At 34.8% G+C, this 22,771-nt stretch overlaps 1 protein-coding gene across 1 annotated transcript in view; it reads left to right on the top strand.

Moving 5' to 3' along the window:
• Positions 1-274: 274 nt before the first annotated feature.
• The window catches only part of LOC132553644 (dynein heavy chain domain-containing protein 1-like), an 87,988-nt gene continuing 65,491 nt past the window's right edge, over positions 275-22,771 (top strand). The window contains exons 1-28 of the mRNA XM_060217904.1: positions 275-426; positions 1,163-1,252; positions 1,596-1,683; positions 2,721-2,822; positions 3,122-3,280; positions 3,471-4,394; positions 4,480-4,570; positions 4,912-4,988; positions 5,359-5,463; positions 5,801-5,950; positions 8,726-8,895; positions 9,683-9,793; positions 9,993-10,040; positions 11,048-11,131; positions 11,493-11,582; positions 12,705-12,785; positions 13,735-13,898; positions 14,301-14,499; positions 14,724-14,953; positions 15,072-15,225; positions 15,517-15,691; positions 15,883-16,101; positions 16,994-17,116; positions 17,371-17,508; positions 18,761-18,826; positions 21,737-21,838; positions 21,942-22,139; positions 22,589-22,759. Of these exons, the coding sequence (XP_060073887.1) occupies positions 275-426; positions 1,163-1,252; positions 1,596-1,683; positions 2,721-2,822; positions 3,122-3,280; positions 3,471-4,394; positions 4,480-4,570; positions 4,912-4,988; positions 5,359-5,463; positions 5,801-5,950; positions 8,726-8,895; positions 9,683-9,793; positions 9,993-10,040; positions 11,048-11,131; positions 11,493-11,582; positions 12,705-12,785; positions 13,735-13,898; positions 14,301-14,499; positions 14,724-14,953; positions 15,072-15,225; positions 15,517-15,691; positions 15,883-16,101; positions 16,994-17,116; positions 17,371-17,508; positions 18,761-18,826; positions 21,737-21,838; positions 21,942-22,139; positions 22,589-22,759 (4,461 nt within the window). The remainder of the gene's footprint in view (positions 427-1,162; positions 1,253-1,595; positions 1,684-2,720; positions 2,823-3,121; positions 3,281-3,470; positions 4,395-4,479; positions 4,571-4,911; positions 4,989-5,358; positions 5,464-5,800; positions 5,951-8,725; positions 8,896-9,682; positions 9,794-9,992; positions 10,041-11,047; positions 11,132-11,492; positions 11,583-12,704; positions 12,786-13,734; positions 13,899-14,300; positions 14,500-14,723; positions 14,954-15,071; positions 15,226-15,516; positions 15,692-15,882; positions 16,102-16,993; positions 17,117-17,370; positions 17,509-18,760; positions 18,827-21,736; positions 21,839-21,941; positions 22,140-22,588; positions 22,760-22,771) is intronic.

Here is a 22,771-nt window from a genome sequence, read left to right as displayed (position 1 = left end):
TGTCTTTCATTCCTATAGTTTTTAATCTTTATAAAGTACAAAGAAAGGAAAGAAATGGGAAGAAAACATGAATTTCATTTGTCTTATGAAACCATAACTTAAACAAAAAAGGGATTGTAATGCAAAGTATAAAAAAGATTTTGGTTTTTTTTTTCTTGAATAATAGATGACGTTTCATAAATGAGAACTTTCTTTTTGAAAACCTTTCATGAGAAAAAGTTTATTTCCATTAATTAACAGATAGATGTCTGCTGATCGGTGATAATTACTTGCCATGGCTGCTAAGCTGGACCAGTTTCCTGACCAGACATCCAGCCTGCCACAGCTACGAGATGGTCAGACCAGCCTGGTGGCTCCCTCTCAGGCTTCCCCAGCCCCTTCTCCCCGTCACAAGGCAGCACAGTGGGCCCAGGAAGTCCGTCAAAGGTAACAACCAAATTCACCTTTTCTTTCACACATATTCTCCAAGATGTTTGATTATTCTCACTTTCCTTTAAAATCTTTGTCCTTTGAATTTTGTAGGATTTTATGATAAGCAAATTAGAGTTAGCTCTGGAGCTTACAGCTGAAAATAGGCCTATGATGGAAACATGACTGGTCACACAATTGAAATTTGAACCATTTTTTTTACACAAGTGTATTACTGAGGAATTATTTCTCTTGTCAGCCCACCTGAGACTCACCAAAGAGTCAGTGTTTTGGGTTCGGTGGAGGAGGGGTGGGGGGGCGGAATATAAAGTCAGTGTCCTTTGGGGAGGAATTGTTGTTTCATCAAGTCAGTGTTTAGGGTAAATAGTCCACTGATTGACAATAGGACAATGCTACCAAAACACTGACTTGATTGGAAAAGGACAATTCTCCTAAAACACAGACTTGAGAATTATCCCCTTACACTACAAATAAAGTAGATGAGAGTGAAATTAAATCTCTGTGCATTTTACCACAACCAGAACAAATGAAAAGTATCAGCCATTTGATATCTAACATCTACACAAAATCTATTTCTTAAATAATTTGGAAGATTAATGATGCTGAATTACATCTTGGATAACGACAAAACATAAGGAAATGTGATATACTGATGACTTAGTACATGTAGATCTACAAATGTATTACCTCTCTGCTACTAGTTTACATTTCTCGTATACATTATTCTTTGTAGGTTAAAAAGTGGAGAGAGTCTAGAAGAAGATGTGAAAAATCTGAAGAAAGAACTGATTGCTGTCTTCATCACAGCCCTGCAACAGGACAGGTTGTCCTACTAACACTCCGCAGATGTTCAATAATTTTTGATCATATTTGATAGTGTTTGAAAATTGATGTCTTGTACTTGTGTCTATAAGCAATCTTTAGTATCATTGTCATTTTATCTTAACGCTCCCTAAAAGATTCTCAACACAGGAATACGTGACTGTTAATTGTGAATATTTACAAACAAGAAAGATAATCCAAGATTTGCTACTACAGCAAATAATTATGTATAAACGTTTAAGTATTTTATTATGTTGAATAAAATTATCTTTGTTACCATAATAGAATATCTTTATGTAGGTATTACGTAGACTTGTTGTTGATTATAAGTTTACTGGTTACAGTCGAGCTGCCTGGGTTTTCCTGCATGAGGTGTTGTGTTTACTGGAGCCACTAAAGGATTCGTTAGACTTTCCAGAAATAAAACCAGAGGTAGTGTATACAATCCTTATGCATTTAGTCTCCAGTATTATAAATCTGTTATTCTGCTTCATTTTACATAGTCTTTGATTTTATTATTTTGTATTTCAAAATTTCATTCCTTACAAAAAATCATTTTGGTGCCAACAATAAGTGAAAAATATGATACATAATATTTTAGTGTGTGTTTCGATGTTAGTGTGAAAGTTTAAAACAAACAATAACTCAAACTCAGATAAAACTGTTTTATGGCAGTGAATTTACTAATGACAGAATACAAATTTACCAATGATAGCTACACAATTTACTAATGACAGAATACAAATTTACCAATAACAGCTACACTATTTACTAATGACATAATACAAATTTACCAATGATAGCTACACTATTTACTAATGACAGATTACAATTTTACCAATAACAGCTGCACAATTTACTAATGACAGAATACAATTTTACCAATCACAGCTACACAATTTACTAATGACATAATACAAATTTACCAATGATAGCTACAATATTTACTAATGACAGATTACAAATTTACCAATAACAGCTACACAATTTACTAATGACATAATACAATTTTACCAATGATAGCTACACTATTTACTAATGACAGATTACAAATTTACCAATGATAGCTACACTATTTACTAATGACAGAATACAAATTTACCAATGATAGCTACACTATTTACTAATGACAGAATACAATTTTACCAATAACAGCTACACAATTTACTAATGACAGAATACAAATTTACCAATGACAGCTACACTATTTACTAATGACAGAATACAAATTTACCAATGACAGCTACACTATTTACTAATGACAGAATACAAATTTACCAACGACAGCTACACTATTTACTAATGACAGAGTACAAATTTACCAATGATAGCTACACTATTTACTAATGACATAATACAAATTTACCAATGACAGCTTGGATTTGTAATGTAGATAACAGTGACATTTGTGCGATTTTCTGATCGGAACATTTACATCTTTACCACAATTTGTTTACTGTACTTTTCAGATCGTTCATTACATTGAGCGAGTGTTACACCATGTGGCTCTACACAGGGAGAGGCTGTTTGATTTACAGATATCTGAGTCCCTGTCTAAAGTCTTCCCAAAGGTAGCACCAATATCACAGCAGTTTCAAGATCATTAAAAAGGATTCTTTATATCTATTACATGTATTTAATCAAATAACAATACATGAAAGTTACTCACACAGATCTTCATTCAATGGAATATTTTATTTACTGTATGGCAAAAAAGAGCCCAATCCAGATCAGAGTTTAAAAAAAAAACTTGTTGTACAAGATAACATAAACATTAAAATTACCTGTGCAAGAGAAAACAGCAGTCAGTTACTGACAGAAATTCTGGTCTTTCAATTTTTAAAAACGACAATTTTATTTCCATTCTTAGGAGGTGAGTAAAGTGAGCCAGTATGGGTCAAGACCAGCTAACAACTATAGTGCACCAGTAGTAAAGCTGAGCTGTTTGTCACCCCAAAAGTCCAACCACACACCTCGACAGGCCATGCTCCTTCCAGACAACACCAACCCTTATAATCCTGTACTGCCGGTAAGTAGTGCTAATACTCCTGTGCTAACTCCTGCTAAGTGTTGACAGACATTACTGTAGTAGTCTAGAATACATGGTGACAGACAATGTTATTATGGAATAAATGTTTTATGACATTTGTATTGTGAAGTATATGACAACAAAAAATAGTACTGTGAAGTAAATTATGCCAGACAATAGTATTGTGAAGTATATGATGACAGACAATAGTATTGTGAAGTACATGATGACAGACAATAGTGTTGTGAAGTACATGATGACAGACAATAGTATTGTGAAGTACATGATGACAGACGATAGTGTTGTGAAGTACATGATGACAGACAATAGTATTGTGAAGTACATGATGACAGACAATAGTATTGTGAAGTACATGATGACAGACAATAGTGTTGTGAAGTACATGATGACAGACAATAGTATTGTGAAGTACATGATGACAGACAATAGTGTTGTGAAGTACATGATGACAGACAATAGTGTTGTGAAGTACATGATGACAGACAATAGTGTTGTGAAGTACATGATGACAGACAATAGTGTTGTGAAGTACATGATGACAGACAATAGTATTGTGAAGTACATGATGACAGACAATAGTGTTGTGAAGTACATGATGACAGACAATAGTGTTGTGAAGTACATGATGACAGACAATAGTGTTGTGAAGTACATGATGACAGACAATAGTGTTGTGAAGTACATGATGACAGACAATAGTGTTGTGAAGTACATGATGACAGACAATAGTGTTGTGAAGTACATGATGACAGACAATAGTGTTGTGAAGTACATGATGACAGACAATAGTGTTGTGAAGTACATGATGACAGACAATAGTGTTGTGAAGTACATGATGACAGACAATAGTGTTGTGAAGTACATGATGACAGACAATAGTGTTGTGAAGTACATGATGACAGACAATAGTGTTGTGAAGTACATGATGACAGACAATAGTGTTGTGAAGTACATGATGACAGACAATAGTGTTGTGAAGTACATGATGACAGACAATAGTGTTGTGAAGTACATGATGACAGACAATAGTGTTGTGAAGTACATGATGACAGACAATAGTGTTGTGAAGTACATGATGACAGACAATAGTGTTGTGAAGTACATGATGACAGACAATAGTGTTGTGAAGTACATGATGACAGACAATAGTGTTGTGATATATTTGTTGATTATTACAGAGAGAAGATGAGCCCATGTTACTTACAAAACCTTTGACCATTGGTGATCTTAGGAGTTCTATTGCTGGGGTTGCTATGGAAATGGCTGCAAGTATGTTTAATAAGTCAATATAGATTTTTTATACTTCTTAACAATCAGGTGTTCTGTAAGCAAGATTTTTGTAACCTTATGCTGGGATAAAAGAAAATCAAGTTTGTTCTAACAAATGACTATTAAGACCAATAGTATGCTAGGATAAAGGGTTACAAAGTTTTAACAAAGATCAGATTTTAAATTCATTAAATAAAAAGTTCAATAAACAAGGAAGTTACTAAAGAAACTTTTTAGCAGTATTATCTTGATTAACTGCATAGCATGTGAGCAATATAAGGGTTTTGAATTTCTTGCCACGTCAGACATAAACTTCAAATTAGCGTTTGTTTTTATCATAGGAGAGTCAATATGGAGTCATCATTTTGGGACGGTCACCACTGCTCTTGCTACAGATATTATTGACCCACCAGATGAGGTATAATCTAAAGTTTCTAACACATTTATAACAAGGTTTTGTGACAGGTTTCTTATAAAGAGCTTGGTAAAAACCTGTTTTTTGGCTGCAACAATCTGATTGTCAGCTTCATAATCTCTGTTTTAATATCAATAATTCTTGAAAAAGAAAAAGTCTGTAGCAAGTTATATATATCAGCAACTATACTGAGGATAAATAAACTGACACTGACAAATATATCAGACTTTCAGTCACCGTAATATCTATTGGACATAATGAGTCACAGAATCATTAGGGGAGCTGATTTCTGCACCGTGGAATAACAAACTGTTTAGTAATAGTTTAAAAAGAGACAAGATGTTTAATTTGTGCCGATATTGCTGTGTTACAGACAAAGAATGATTTCCAAGTTCCCAAGACAAATAGACCAACTCCTCGAAGTTCTGTCTCCTCACTGTCAGGGAGTCAAAAAGACAGCAAGACTCCCCGCGTACAGGTAATGAAAAAGTATCTTATAAGGTCTTCTCGCATACAGGCACAGAAAAATTAACTCAGATGAGTCTTCTCACATACAAGAGTTAAAAATATAAGCTCATGTGGTATTCAATATACATTTATAGTTCAATTAAATCTTTCCGATAAAAGGTGAAGAAAAACGAACTCATTAGAGATTTCTTGTTCTGTTTACTCCCTAATATAGGGTAACAGGTACTTATTATAAAATTATCAATTAAATTCTGTGGAAGGTACCCCTAAACAAAAACTGGATTCTGAGATGGGATGGAGTTTTATTGAAATAAAAAAACTGATAAAAAAAACTATTTGTTTATCAGGAGGAGAAAGTGATTGACATGACAGGCAGAGAAGCTGTGGAATATTTTGCCAAACTTCACCATATTGGCAAAATCCAGTCCATTTACTTTAACAAGGTGGAGAATCGTCACTACCGTCCTTATGACCTGCGTTCTGTTGCCAAAAATAAGGTAGGTGGCAGATAGCCCACTATACTTCAAATGTAATACTGGAGACTTAACCTGTAATACTGGGGACTTAACCTGTAATACTGGAGACTTATCCTGTAATACTGGGGACTTAACCTGTAATACTGGGGACTTAACCTGTAATACTGGAGACTTAACCTGTAATACTGGAGACTTATCCTGTAATACTGGAGACTTATCCTGTAATACTGTAGACTTATCCTGTAATACTGGAGACTTATCCTGTAATACTGTAGACTTATCCTGTAATACTGGAGACTTATCCTGTAATACTGGAGACTTATCCTGTAATACTGGGGACTTATCCTGTAATACTGGAGACTTAATATGTAATACTGGTGACTTAACCTGTAATACTGGAGACTTAATACTGGGGACTTATCCTGTAATACTGGAGACTTAACCTGTAATACTGGAGACTTAACCTGTAATACTGTAATAATACTGGGTAATACTGGGGACTTAACCTGTAATACTTAACCTGTAATACTGGAGACTTATCCTGTAATACTGAGGACTTAACCTGTAATACTGGAGACTTAACCTGTAATACTGAGGACTTAACCTGTAATACTGGAGACTTATCCTGTAATACTGAGGACTTAACCTGTAATACTGGAGACTTGACTTAAACTGTGTAATACTGGGGACTTAACCTGTAATACTGGAGACTTATCCTGTAATACTGGGGACTTAACCTGTAATACTGGGGACTTAACCTGTAATACTGGGGACTTAACCTGTAATACTGGGGACTTATTCTGTAATACTGGGGACTTATCCTGTAATACTGGGGACTTATCCTGTAATACTGGGGACTTAACCTGTAATACTGGGGACTTAACCTGTAATACTGGGGACTTAACCTGTAATACTGGAGACTTATCCTGTAATACTGGAGACTTATCCTGTAATACTGGGGACTTAACCTGTAATACTGGGGACTTAACCTGTAATACTGGAGACTTATCCTGTAATACTGGAGACTTAACCTGTAATACTGGTAATACTGGAGACTTAACCTGTAATACTGGGGACTTAACCTGTAATACTGGAGACTTATCCTGTAATACTGAGGACTTAACCTGTAATACTGGAGACTTATCCTGTAATACTGAGGACTTAACCTGTAATACTGGATACTGACTTAACCTGTAATACCTGTAATACTGGGACTTAACCTGTAATACTTTAACCTGTAATACTGGAGAATCTTACTGTAGACTTAACCTGTAATACTGTAGACTTAACTGTAATACTGGAGACTTATCTGTAATACTGTAGACTTAATATGTAATACTGGTGACTTAACCTGTAATACTGTAGACTTAACTGTAATACTGGAGACTTAACTGTAATACTGGAGACTTATCTGTAATACTGGAGACTTAATCTGTAATACTGGAGACTTAATCTATAATACTGGAGACTTAATCTGTAATACTGTAGACTTAACCTGTAATACTGGAGACTTATCCTGTAATACTGGGGACTTAACCTGTAATACTGGAGACTTATCCTGTAATACTGGTGACTTAACCTGTAATACTGTAGACTTAACCTGTAATACTGGAGACTTATCCTGTAATACTGGGGACTTAACCTGTAATACTGGAGACTTAACCTGTAATACTGGGACTTAACCTGTAATACTGGACTTATCCTGAATACTGAGGACTTAACCTGTAATACTGTGGTGAGGTACTTAACCTAATCTGTAATACTGGGGACTTAATCTGTAATACTGGAGACTTATCCTGTAATACTGAGGACTTAACCTGTAATACTGGAGACTTATCCTGTAATACTGGTGACTTAACCTGTAATACTGTAGACTTAATCTGTAATACTGGAGACTTAATCTGTAATACTGTAGACTTAATCTGTAATACTGGAGACTTAATCTGTAATACTGTAGACTTAATCTGTAATACTGGAGACTTAATCTGTAATACTGGAGACTTAACCTGTAATACTGGGGACTTATCCTGTAATACTGGAGACTTAATATGTAATACTGGTGACTTAACCTGTAATACTGGAGACTTAATCTGTTATACTGGAGACTTAATCTGTAATACTGGAGACTTAACTGTAATACTGGGGACTTAACCTGTAATACTGGAGACTTATCCTGTAATACTGTAGACTTAACTGTACTGGATTAATCTGTAATACTGGAGACTGAATATGTAATACTGGGGACTTAACCTGTAATACTGTAGACTTAACTGTAATACTGGAGACTTAATATGTAATACTGGGGACTTAACCTGTAATACTGTAGACTTATCCTGTAATACTGGGGACTTAACCTGTAATACTGGAGACTTATCCTGTAATACTGGGGACTTAACCTGTAATACTGGAGACTTATCCTGTAATACTGGGGACTTAACCTGTAATACTGGAGACTTATCTGTAATACTGGGGACTTAACTTAACTGTAATACTGGGGACTTAATCTGTAATACTGGGGACTTAATCTGTAATACTGGAGACTTATCCTGTAATACTGGAGACTTAATCTGTAATACTGGTGACTTAACCTGTAATACTGGAGACTTAAGCTGAAAAACTGAATACTTTATATGTAAACCTGGAGATTTAAACCTGTGAATCTGGAAACTTAACCTGTATAACTTGGCTGGTCTCTTTTTCATCAGTGCTCTGGCTTTCTCAACTAGCAATTTTTGCGAATGACATTCAAAATCTATGAGTTTTCTTGTTGACACAACTTGTGTTTTGATTTTACAGGCTGACCCTGAACACTATGTGTTTTCCACCTTTGGTGTGCTGCATGTTTACCCAGATCAACCAAGTGAGAGCCTCAGTTTGGCTGAGTGGCAGAGAGAGGCTGTTTTATGGACAGCTGTGTCGTCCATCCCATTCTTCAAACAGTTCCTCATACGGAAAATGTTCTGCAAGTAGGTTTTATGAAGATATTTCTTAAAATATCATTCATCTAAAACACAATTGCAAATAAATTTGCGTCCTTGCCAAAGTAGAACACGATTCTGTAATAGCACGCCTACAATATCAACACGAAAAAGCAAACCTGTTCTGATTACTCTGTCAGCATCTGTGGGTACACAGATTGTTCTTTGTTGTCCAGGTACATATTTCATAGCTTCTTTTATGAAAACTTACGTTCCGTGTTATGTGAGCCGATCTGCAAGCACATGTTACAAGGAGTCAGATCCATGATTCAATAAAATTGGCTACCAATGGAAAACTCACATTTTGGTATTAGTAAACTTATCTGTGTGATAGCTTGAAACTTTTCTACTTAACAAAGGAAAGGCATAGTTTTCTTTACACAAAGCCTTTAGTACTAACACCAAATTCAATATCAGCGAGCAATTTCCATTTTGTATTTCCTTATCTATCAGCAGCCTTTTTCAGGTTCTACTGCTTGCTGGGTATTGGTTTTTCTCATGTTAGAATCTTTCATTATCTCTAAACTAGAACACTGTATTTGTCCTTTTAAGGGCACCTGTTCTGATAAAAGCGCCCTAGCAATTTTATTATTTACCGGCGCCCGGCACTCTTATTAGGACAAATACGGTATTACAAATTACAAGTGTCTTTGGTTGAAAATTGTGCCTTGCATTAAATTTGACACTTTTTTTTCCATATGTTCAGTTGATCTCTTTAAATAATTAAGACATATATTTGTTGACAGTACTGAGTATCAATTTTTAACATGTACAGATGGCGTTGCAACAAAAGATACTTGGACTTCCTACGGCGTCAAGACAACCTGACCGCTAACCTGTTACCAGCTGTTCCAGCATTCGGTGCAGCGTTACTCCAGGTCTCAAGGTAGCACCATAACAAATTTATAATCAGCATTTAAATATAGTAGATTAATACACATAGACATTGATGATATGATCAAGAAATTGAAAGATTTTTAAAATAAATGTGTACGTGTAATCTGTGCTATTGTGATTTGCCTTCATTCATGCTGTATCGTTTGCCACAATAACCTCCTAGATAACTCGGTGTGTTTTTATTCCAGACTGCTGAAAGAGCTGATCACTGTCAAGTTTCTGCCATTTGATGTTGAGTAAGTAAAGATTAGATTGTATTAAGTGAAGGTTTCACTTAATACATCTAACCAATTTAGACAGCTACATTTAACCTTTGACCCTTCTCCCACCACCCTGACCGAAAGGTACAAGGCGGAGTCAATTATGGTCCAATTAAGGGTATACTTGCACATGATTGGTTAACCAATGTAAGGCAATGCGTCGATTGAAAGAGGCTGAAAAAGGTTCAGTATTTTCTATTTATTCCTAAAACATAAAGTTCATTTTTATGAAAATTCTTCCGGTGTAAGCATGTCGGATTATGTGAGCGAGGCAGATTTTAATATTGTGACTGATCTCATACAGCAAGGGGAATGATCAGTTGAGATACCCATTGCGACATTTTTAGGGACGATTTTATCGATATTTTGAAGACAAAATATGAAGACATTACTTTGACACAATTGGAATATTCTATTCCGACACAGTCGTTATCGGCATTTGGAAATGAAACAAAACAAAATTCTACAAGATTTGGTCCCGCTCTTACATCAGACGATGTCGCAAAGAAACATATGGAAAGGACTCAGAAAAGAACTAGGACTAACACTAAGTGGTGTGTTTCGATATGGAATGACTAGGTGGCGCACAGGAGGTTGTTACCTAAAACATATAATGAGCAATACCCTCTTCTGGAAAATTTGATTGTTACAGACTTAAAAACATTTGCTTTAGTTACGTCATCTTATGAAATCATCATCACCACGAAGACCTATCTTCAGCACGAGGATCAGTTTCCACAGGAATAAGTCACAGTCAATCCTCGGCTCTGATTGGCTGGAACGTATGAAAATATCAAAACTGCCGTCTAAGTAATGTGATATCCTATAAATAAAAGAAAAAAAATATGTTTATTTATCACACTTTCAGGACATATAAAATTAATCTTATATATCAAATAAGAAATATGCCAAAATAAATGAAAAACTTTAAAGGACATTTACTTTTTCGTTGATGAATATGTTTTCTTTTTTTTCATTTTCAGTAAAACTTACCAGCTGTCTGATTTTGAGAATTACGTGAATTACAAGAATATACAAGCAGAAAAATTCCTGGAGAAATTTTTCAGGTACTTTCAATCTGTTGATTAAATTTCCTGCCTTTTGACATGTCTTTCCTTGAAAATGTTAAAATTTTTTTACTGCATGTAAGAATTCAGCAGAGCTTTGTTGAGCTGGCACATTTTATGTGAATCAATTGTATTAATATAACTGCCCCATTGTTAGGTATGTTTGATAATTCTTAACAGTGAAATATTCATAATTAATTCTATAAAAAAAATTCCTCTCACCAATTACTTTTTATTAACTTTTATTAAACAGAAACTTCAAGTATTTCTGTCAACAGTTTTAGGGTGATTGTAAATGCAAACAGTCAGAACAAATGTTCTTGTGCCTATAGAATTTATTATTATCTTGACTCATATACAGATACTGTAAGATGGTGATGGATGTAACAGCTGAAGAATCTTTCAAGAAACTGAAATACTGTGAGGACCAGGTGAAGAAAAAGACAGTGTTGTGAGTATACAGAAGATTTTGTGTTATATATCATGTATTACTAACTGTCCCAGTCATGGTACTGTTAATTTGTCAGTGTATAATTACCTGTCCCAGTCATGGTACTGTTAATTTGTCAGTGTATAATTACCTGTCCCAGTCATGGTACTGTTAATTTGTCAGTGTGTTATTACCTCTCCCAGTCATGGTACTGTTAATTTGTCAGTGTATAATTACCTGTCCCAGTCATGGTACTGCTAATTTGTCAGTGTGTTATTACCTGTCCCAGTCATGGTACTGTTAATTTGTCAGTGTATAATTACCTGTCCCAGTCATGGTACTGCTAATTTGTCAGTGTGTTATTACCTGTCCCAGTCATGGTACTGTTAATTTGTCAGTGTATTATTACCTGTCCCAGTCATAGTACTGTTAATTTGTCAGTGTATAATTACCTCTCCCAGTCATAGCACTGTTAATTTGTCAGTGTATAATTACCTGTCTCAGTCATAGTACTGTTAATTTGTCAGTGTATTATTACCTGTCCAAGTCATAGTACTGTTAATTTGTCAGTGTATAATTACCTGTCGCAGTCTTGGTACTGTTAATTTGTCAGTGTATTTTCACCAGTCCAAGTTATGGTACTGTTAATTTGTCAGTGTATAATTACCTGTCCCAGTCATAGTACTGTTAATTTGTCAGTGTATTTTCACCAGTCCAAGTCATGGTACTGTTAATTTGTCAGTGTATAATTACCTGTCCCAGTCATGGTACTGTTAATTTGTCAGTGTATAATTACCTCTCCCAGTCATGGTACTGTTAATTTGTCAGTGTATAATTACCTGTCCCAGTCATGGTACTGTTAATTTGTCAGTGTATAATTACCTGTCCCAGTCATGGTACTGTTAATTTGTCAGTGTGTTATTACCTCTCCCAGTCATGGTATAATTGTCATAAATGCCTGTCCCAGTCATGGTACTGTTAATTTTACCTGTTTAATACTGTATTATTCTTTTATACTCATAAATGCTGTAGAATGAAAAAAAAACTCAAGATAAAAAAAAACTTCTCGTGGTCAAAAACAAAATTCTTTTCCTATTTTGGTTGGTGAAGTAAATAATGCTTACAATCTTTCATTAATTTTAGCTCCAAGGACTCGCTTCACATGCAGAGAGTGAAGAAAGAGAATAGAGCAGAAAACCTGCGTAAAGCCAGGAGTGAGACAGGGTCAGTAATCTTTGAAATCATCTGTACCTCACATTGTTACAACATAAATATTGTCATTTATAATGCTACATATTGCCAATCAGAACATTTCAGTGCTTGAATATGTTATAAAGTGCTTTATATACGTCATAATTTGAACATTAATGTTTTTAAGAATTCAAAGTCCTATGTATATTGTTATATCCAGTAGTATAAATATGTTATAAAGTGCTTTATATACGTCATAATTTGAACATTAATGTTTTTAAGAATTCAAAGTCCTATGTATATTGTTATATCCAGTAGTATAAATATACTGTTATGTCCTGTAGTATAAATATACTGTTATGTCCAGTAGTATAAATATACTGTTATATCCAGTAGTATAAATATACAGTTATATCCTGTAGTATAAATATACTGTTATATCCTGTAGTATAAATATATATCCTGTAGTATAAATATACTGTTACATCCTGTAGTATAAATATACTGTTATATCCTGTAGTATAAATATACTGTTATATCCTGTAGTATAAATATACTGTTATATCCTGTAGTATAAATATACTGTTACATCCTGTAGTATAAATATACTGTTATATCCTGTAGTATAAATATACTGTTATATCCTGTAGTATAAATATACTGTTATATCCAGTAGTATAAATATATTGTCATATCCTGTATGATCACAGTTTTTTTTCTTGAGATGGTTTTTATTTCTCACAATTTTACAAAAACTTTTGAGTTTTCACAGAAACTTTTTCCATCCAAACATATAGCCAAAAAACAGAAATCCTTGAAAATGGCAATCTTAGCAGTGCTCATTAAAATAGATTTACGAATATTTTATTAGTGACGGAGTACTGTAGAAAACAGAAATGTGAAAATGGTACTTTTATGTGTATGACAACAGTACAGTAACAGATTTGTGTACCGTCAGAAGCTGTTGTTTGTTTGGTTGTAGGCGCCTGGGTAACTTTGTGAAACTTGTGGACCAGGTGATTGTGGAGCACATGTTTAACATTTGTAAGAACCAAGTCATCTCTTTTGTGGATCAAGTCCTGAAGATCGGCGATGAGGCACCAAGGGAGGGATTCTTTAAGGCCAATCTTATCATCACAAAACAAGGTAGCCATTTATACCAGACTTACACAGTGCACTCCTTATGTAATGTCTTCATGTATGTTCTACTACAAGAAGGCCCTGCCTGAAAATGCCCTTAGCAGATCACAGAGCGATATACCTGGCAAATAAAAGCTTTATTCAAAGGATTGCTTTAATTCTAATAAACATCTTTTCCTATATTTAGTAATATATATCAGGGATCTATATTTCATGTCTTTTTTATGCATTAAATGAAGGAATCACCACTTTTTAAAAGATATTGATGTAAAAAAATTATTTATTCCCCTTTTTAATACAAAACTTTGAGCTATACAGACGTGTTTAATTGCATGTACAGAAGAATCCAGATTGACGATTGTCATATAGTGCTTTACGGTTTTTTTTTTTTTTTTTTTTTTGCTTTAGATGTTTTGGGATTATCTCCACCTCCTGACCGGTTTATTAAGGTCCTGGCCAGCACCCTGAAGGGCATTCCAACTGTACTTGCTGCTAATGCAATTCCCATTGATGGATCAATCCCACCAGATCAGGATACTGTTGGAGATGACACGGAATCATCTGCTCCAACTAAATCTGATGCAGCCAAGTCTGTGGACAATGTGCGGTGAGTCAGTCATCTGAAGAGTGGGTCTGATACAGGAGAACACTGCTGAATCAGATAGTCTATACTTGCTAAACCAGATGAGAACCTGGTACTGAAAAGCGTTCAACTAGGGTAAATGTTCATTATAGATGGAAGATAGTCAGAATTAAAATAGAAAATGGAAATGTTGTTAGTTATTATTAAGAGTATATATTTAGTAGTGGCGTGGCATTATTTTAATCTAGAATTGCACCTGAGAGAAGAAAAAGTACAGCAAAAAGCTCCCTGAAGCAGGACAGTCACTATAACCTTGGAGACCGAGACAAAGCCATGTCATCCCAGGCCACCCCAGCAGGGGAGACAACTGCAGGAGAGACAACCACAGGGGAGGCAACTGATGTAGAGTCTCAGGTGGGCATGTCCAAGTCAGTTCTTGGGGATGATGGGGCAATGTTACCTGACCTCCCTCGACAGGGTAAGTTAATTTGGCAGAATGATAGTGGATGGTGAAAATTAGACTGTGTTCTAAGTGTGATTTTTATAATAGTTTTATTGTTATGAAGAGTAAGTGTGATTTTTGACTCTATTTACAGAGACAATGAACAAAGAAGAAGATGTGATGGGGGTTGCGACACCTGATCTGGTTGTTCGAGACGATGAAGGTCGATTAGTGGTGATGGGAGAGGGATTCATGGGTCAGTACGACCCACTGTCACGAGCAAACCTAGAGGACAAACTGGACAAGGAGTGAGTAACATTATAAATTCATTAAACCTTGTAATACTTCAAAATAAACTTTCTTCAGATCTGAAATCTTGTATAATTCAGACCCTCAGTAATGTGTACACTGGTTCCTTAGCCATGGCCTAAAGTACATTGAATAAAAAAAATTTTAAAAACTTTACCAGAAAAGTCAATTTCCTATGGTCATTTCCACATTAAACTTCCAAGACAAATTGTAGATCTTTCATTTATCCAATATATATTTTTCTGCTTAATTTTCATCATGTTTTGAAATGATGTGATTTTATTTGACAGTTTGGAGTACCAGCTGGCCCTTAAGGAACACAGCAGGATCATTCGTGCTGGCCTAGAAGAGATTGACCAATACTGTGAGCGAGCAGTCTGGATCCATCCCATACATCACTTCTGCAAAAAATGGAATGATGAATCTCTGAAAGAGTTCAAAGGAATGGCTGCCTACACTATAGAGGTAAAAAGACAACCTGTAACCAACCTAAACACTTCTAATAGATTGTTTTTACATTGTTAGAATCCCTATCCTGTGTCAGAACCTAGCATTCCTTTGAAAGATATTCTTTTGTCCTTTTTGTCCTTTTGTTTTTCACAGTTACAAATTTAAAAATTTATAAGTTCATTCTATCCACTTTCATTTTAAAACAGCAAAGACTGACTGAACTGCGACAATGGTCTGAAAGAATAAGGAACTTTGACAAGAGTTTCTCCACAGAGAACAACCTGTTCTACATAGACTGCATGGCCATTCATGAGGTACTCCTCCCTCGTCTCAATGACATCTACCAAGAGGTCGTGACCTTTGTGGCTGAAGAAGCAAAGATGCTGGCTACCAGTTTCTGTGTGGAGATGGAGGAAGTCCTACAGGTGTGTATCAGTGTAGTCAGGTGTACAGCTTCATGAATGGGGATCCATTTAAGTTGTAACCTATTACATGTAGATAGACATGCAGAATAATCATAGCCACCCTCAGCGAGGCTTCTGGACAATAAAGTTGTAGGTGAGTGTAAGATGAGAGGCTGAGTGTAATAGACTGGAGGCACTTTGTGGTGGTGAATCTGAAAGTTTGGTTTTGTTGATTTGAGAGGAAACCTTGATGATTACACTGCAAATCAGAAACATTTGATTCATGATAAGGTATGAATACCTGTGTGTACTGTGGCAAGAAGGGTAGGATTTCACTATAATGTGATTGTAATTATGTAATGTCTTCTTTTCATATCGACCGTCCATTTACTGTTGGTATTTAATTGTCAAATTTAGTTTGAACACAATAAGAGAAACTTATATTCATAAACCCGCTAATATATTGATGTGTGTGCTAGTCCAGTCACTGAGATTAATGTTTATCAAACATGCACAGTGATTTTAGGGAATAAAATATTAGAACCCTTTGCTCTTTTTCTTCTGGACTCAATAGATATTTTGAACTCACTGTTAATATTACTTTGTAACTGGAGTCATTAAAAATTTTGAAAAGGATGCTCTGGACTCGTTAGGAGAAATAAATTCTACAAAAATCTCTGCATACATTTATTCTTATCTCAAAAAGATAACTTGATATATTGCCAAACCTGTTTCATTGCCCTGCCAAATTATCATTGGACAGAGGGTGGCAATATATTGAAGTCAAATTGTATTTTGTCTTCTAAACTTAATGTCTTTCAGAGGAGTTAGTCTCTAAGTAGTTATGTCTGTTTTATTTTGAGTTTTAAGTTACTTTGCCATTTAACTGACTGTGTTTCTGCTGTTTCTACAGAATATGAAGGACAAACGAGCATCGGTGGACGCATTTGCGAGGTTTGCCAAGAACTTCAACATTTACAAGAAGAATGCTCCTCTGTACCAACAACGAATGGAATACATCAAATCTTTGTTTGAGGTAAAACAACTGTTTTACAAAGTATAATTCAAAATTAAACAGATTTTTTAGGGTGAAGTACATATTTACAAAAAGATTTCATACAGTAATGTGAAAGTGCTCAATGAACTTGGATTTGAACACTTCCCTCGAGTAAACATTTATAATAATGTAGTTATGTTAAATCAACGTTTTGTATAACTGCTGAAAACTATTCCTAATATCCATTTTAACTGTGAGTTCTGTTGTAGGTGATAAGGATGGGGTATCGTCAGCTGACTCCAGAGGAAGAGAAGAATGAAGAGAATGTCTCTGCTGCAGGTGAGGCATTCATGCTCCAAATGCAAGATGCATCAGAGTTTGTAAACACCCAGACGCCGCTGATGACTAAACTGTTGGAGGATACATTCCAGGTAATGTTGAACACAGATTTTTTATTTCTCTCTCTGATTGTTAATTAATCATAGAGATCTAAGTTTTGTGAAATTCATTGTCTAATATGATAAAGACTGATCTTTCTATTTTCATCAAGGATAGCAACTCATTGAGATTACATATCCAGTCATCAGTTTACAAGCTTTAAAACATTTATGTCATATAAGAGGCCAAATTCAAGGGACACAACTCTGCAAGGGTTTTTATTTTTGCTCTATGATGACAGTGTACACAATTATTCACATTTATTTCCTGGTTTCTCTTTTATGATATCAAGGGTCAGAATGTGAGTGATAAATTTTTATATTCCATATGTCACCTGACAAACCATCCACGCATTTGTAATGATGTGAGCCCATCCCAATGTTAACCCTCTCCAGGATGTTGCTGGACAGTGGGTCACTGCAGTGGTCACTTACCTTTATATATATTTAGTTCCATTCACTTGTAATGTTCCTCCTTTGTTATTGCCTAATGCAGTCATAGGAAGATGACCAGGTCTGGTATTGTATTTCTGACTTTGGCCAGAAAATAAAAACGATGAATATGCTTACTTTTAACGCTTCAAACCCAGAAACTTTCATTAGTCTCAAAATTTTATTTTAGATAACATTTTTTGTTTTTTTTAAATGTACATGAATTTTTTTCACTTTCTACAACATTCTTCAGAAACAGCTTCAGTTTGCTTACTCTATTCCAGGATAGTTTGGTCAGCATATGACAAACAAATATATTTTTAACTCTGGCTTAAGAGTTAATATCAAAGAGGGAACAGTATCACTTGATGTATATGACTGTATGATGAGTCACATATGTCTCTTTCCTATCCTTAGAGCAAACCTAAAAACATTCCCTTGTATTTTTCAAACAATCACGGACGTTATACAAATGTTCACTGTCATTTTAAAATCATTTGTTTTCAATTTTTTCACTTTTTGAGTTAAATATTGATTACACAATACTTATTTCCCTTAGAAACTCACATGAATGTAATATATGTATATGTAAAATTGTGTGGTCTGTGTACAATGTGTTAAATGTGTGTTTTATTTATCTGATGTCTGGCCAAATGACAAGTCATTGCCATAGGAATAGATAGCAGTTTTGTGCTGTGAAGAGATTTGTTTCAGAAAGAAAAACACATGATGTTGACAACAGAAAATAATATATAGTCTGTGAACAAGTCAGAGCCATGAATTATTTGTATCTGAAATGTTCCTGTGGTTCCAGCGTATGGCTAAGGCAAAGACACTGAAACAGAAGGTGGAGGCGATGAGAAATCCCAGCCTCTACATGGTACACGTGTGCAGTTTGTGTAGTGACCTGCTAACTCAATGCTCACTCAACAACACAATACATGTAGTTATGGCACTCATTTTTCACACACCAACAAAACACTTACTCAATCTTACACTCGTCAGACACCAACAAAACAGTTCATCATTTTTATGCTCCCTCACCAAATACCACTTATCTAATTTTATGCTCGTTAACCAATACATTACTTAATTTTACACTAGATCATCACACAATTACTCAGTCTTATACTTACAACACAACAATGGTTTGATCTTACATGTGACTCAATCTTACATTCACTACACAACACCTACTTAATCTTATACTCACCATACAACAATTACTCAATCTTATACTCACTCACCACACAACACTTACTAAGTCTCCGCTTACCACACAACAATTATTCAATCTTATACTCACTCACCAACAGAGCACTTAACTTAATCTTACACTTACCACACAACACTTACTAAGTCTCCGCTCACCACACAACAATTACTCAGCCTTACACTCACTCACCAACATAACACTTAACTCAACCTTACACTCAACATACAACACTTAATCAGCCTTATACTCACTAACACAACACTCAATTTTACACTCACCATACAAAACTTAATCAGCCTTATACTCACTAACACAACACTCAATTTTACACTCACCATACAACACTTAATCAGCCTTACACTCACCAACAAAACACTTTTTTAACTTCTGTGAAGTACCCTAATATAGTATAGCGAAAACCTGGAGTTAATGAAGACCTTAATACCAGTAGTGCATTTTGAGTGGTTGTGAAAATAGCTTCTGAAAGTGTTTTTACTTGTGAGTTGTAAATAAATCCTTAATAAGTGTTTACCTTTTCTGTGGTTGTTAAAACATTGTATTTTGCAGTTTTTTAACACTATTTCCTATCAGAAAGTGTCTAGTTGTTTCAATATTTCCTTATAGTAAGTTTTGTCTAGTCCTACTTAAACAGTTCCTGTTTATGAATTTGTGTAGCTGTTGAAAAGCAAATTTGTAGAAACATGATTTCATAGCATATCTATTGTCCATGATTTTCCCAGTAGTAATTCCTAATTGTGAGCTTTCTATAATAACTGAAGCAGTTCCTAATAGTGACTTTTGTAATATGACCATTCCTAATAGTGACTTTTGTAATAGGACCATTCCTAATAGTGACTTTTGTAATAGGACCATTCCTAATAGTGATTTTTGTAATAGGACCATTCCTAATAGTGAGTTTGTGTAGTTGTTGTGAGGTAAATCCCCAGAAGTAAATTTACCTACATTAAAGCATTTCCAGGTAGCATGTCTTCTGTCAATAATTTTCCCAGTAGTAACTCCTAATAGAGAGTTTTCCTTGATAATTCTGTCAACTCCTAATAGGTAGTGTATCTGTGATAATTAAATCAACTGCTAATAGGGAGTTTTCTGTGATATTTAAGTCAACTATTAGAGAGTTTTTTGTAATAGTTAAATTTGATCTAATCCTTATAGGGAGTTTACTGTGATAATTAAATCAATTCCTAATAGGGATTTATTTTTGTGATGATTCTATCTACTCCTAATTGGGAGTTTTCTTTAAAAGTTTAAGCAGTTCCTCAAGGTGATATTTTGTAATAAGGCAGTTTATAATATCATGTTTTCTGTAGCTGTTTGAGCAGCTCCTAATATGATTTAATTATAACTAAACTTCTAGTATGTAAAATACAGGTAAACAATAAGTGTTCCACCTTACTAGGTGTGTACACTAAGCGCAAAGATGACGTGTGTTTGTTTGTGTAACTGGCTGAAGTGATCTATAGACTAGATGACTGTTGCTGTGGGGTAAATACTTAATGAATGCTAAATTTGATTCCAGTGTCCAGCCAGTGTGTTTTCTGTGTAAGCAGATTGGCTTGTTTTAATGCAATATAGCTATAACATGATGACAATATGTTGTATGTTTCATTGGCTTGTTTTATGTGTGATGTTGTTTATTGAAGATAATTTGTTGTGTGATGGAATGTATATTTACAAAATAGTTATTTTAAGGAATATATAACCCAAATCATTTTTCTAAAGAATTCACAACTTAACACATTTTCTGAAGAATTTCAGATATTTCTGTTTTATTTCGCAAGTAAACATTGTATTATGAATAACATTTTTAAAAATTCAGCTTTAATAAAGCACAGTCTTCCTCATTTAATTTATTGAATTCCTTTCTAGGATTGTTACTTGAGGTAAATGCCAGTAAATTTAATGATAGAATTTAAAGCTTGTTTAACGGTCAAATATTTTTCCTTTAGAGATACAAAGCTAATTGCAAGAACTTAATCTAAAAATTTTTTGGAATTGATTTTACATTCAGCTCAAGAATAATTAGATACCTGTTAGGTTTGACATTATTTAATCAGTACTATGATGATAAACATCACAGAATCTTTTTTTTCTGTTTTTTTTTTTTTTATTTTTCAATCCATTTTCACAAACATATATGGTAAACCTGTTGCAGTATTTTTATTCATTTACCATTTACACAGCTTTACCAACTTGTTGTGTTTTCTTTGTAAGCACAGCGTATTGGGCATTTTTGCTTACAGCTCCTGGTCAAATATATATGCCTTTTTTTTTTGAACTTATGTTTACATGACACGTCTTCAGTATATCTGGTTTCACTATTGTCTGACGATGTATGCCATGTTGCTGATGTGTTCCTCACTTGCTACTGATACATATAGCATTGATTAAAATCAAATTTTGAAGGATTTGAGTGATCAAATGTACCTGTGTTTTGGATGTCATTATTGTGTCATGAATCTATCCAGAATGTGATTGTTATCTGTATGGTGTATATTAGTGATCACTGATATAGAATGTATGTGTTTGTCTTATGTTTGTCATGTCCTGTTACAGAGGCTGGAAAAGCAGGTCCTGGAGCTGTCCGAAAAGGCCACCAACGGGAAGTTCCTGGACACAAACCAGGACTCCACGGCAATCCTGCAGGAGATGAGAGGGGTATGTAGTCTACAATACTGTTACTCTGAGTTTATCTGAAACAATTTCAAATATGTCTGATTTTACCTTGTGATTTCATTACAATGTGAGCATCATGTTGTAGATTCGAGACCAGTTCTTTGACGTGTTGTCACGACTGCGACAGGCAAGTCGGTGGCGAGAAGCCATTTGTGGGGAAGCCTACAACCTTGACTTTTTAGAAGATCTGACGACAAAGATGAACGTACGACAGGAAGTGTGGAAGTATGTTGAGGTCACACGACACTCCATTGATGACTGGAAAGCTACGCCTTTCAGGAAGGTAGTACAGCTAATTAACATTAAGACCACATGAGATTTGAGCTAAATTTACAGCAAGACCACATGAGATTTGAGCTAAATTCATACTAAAGTTACAAGGATGCAAGGCTAATTTACAGCAAGGTCATATGAGATCTGTGCTAAATTTACAGTAAAGCCACAAGTAATTTACAGCAAGGCCACATGAGATCTGCTCTCAATTTACAGGATAGTAATAATGTGGCTAGTGCTGTACTTATCAACTTTTTCTAAAAATTAATGTTAATCTTTATCCTATGAAATGATATGTAATTAGTTATTAGAGAGCCAATGAAATTAAGGAAAATAAAACTTCTATGAAAATTCATAATAGTTCAGTATATAGGTTAAATGTATCTTACTATATTTAGAGACCTGACAGTTGCTCCTGTGTTCGATATTCTAACTGGTTACCAATTTTTCATGTTGTAGATGAACATCAAGAAGGCATTGGAGAAGCTGTTTGAGTGGCAGTCGGCGGCTGCACAGCTGAAGCCCTACCTGCCGCTTGGAGATCAGGTGTTAGGGGCGTGGTTCCATTCCATGTCAGAATTCAAGAAAAACTTACCTGTCCTTCACAAACTGGCTAACGAGGCTCTCAAGGTATATTTGTTA

This window comes from Ylistrum balloti, unplaced genomic scaffold, assembly GCF_031769215.1.
Source record: "Ylistrum balloti isolate Yb309-2 unplaced genomic scaffold, AGI_CSIRO_Ybal_v1 Utg370342, whole genome shotgun sequence".
Taxonomy (NCBI): domain Eukaryota; kingdom Metazoa; phylum Mollusca; class Bivalvia; order Pectinida; family Pectinidae; genus Ylistrum; species Ylistrum balloti.
The sequence above is the reverse complement of the archived record's forward strand: the minus strand, read 5'-3'. Positions and strand labels throughout refer to the sequence as shown.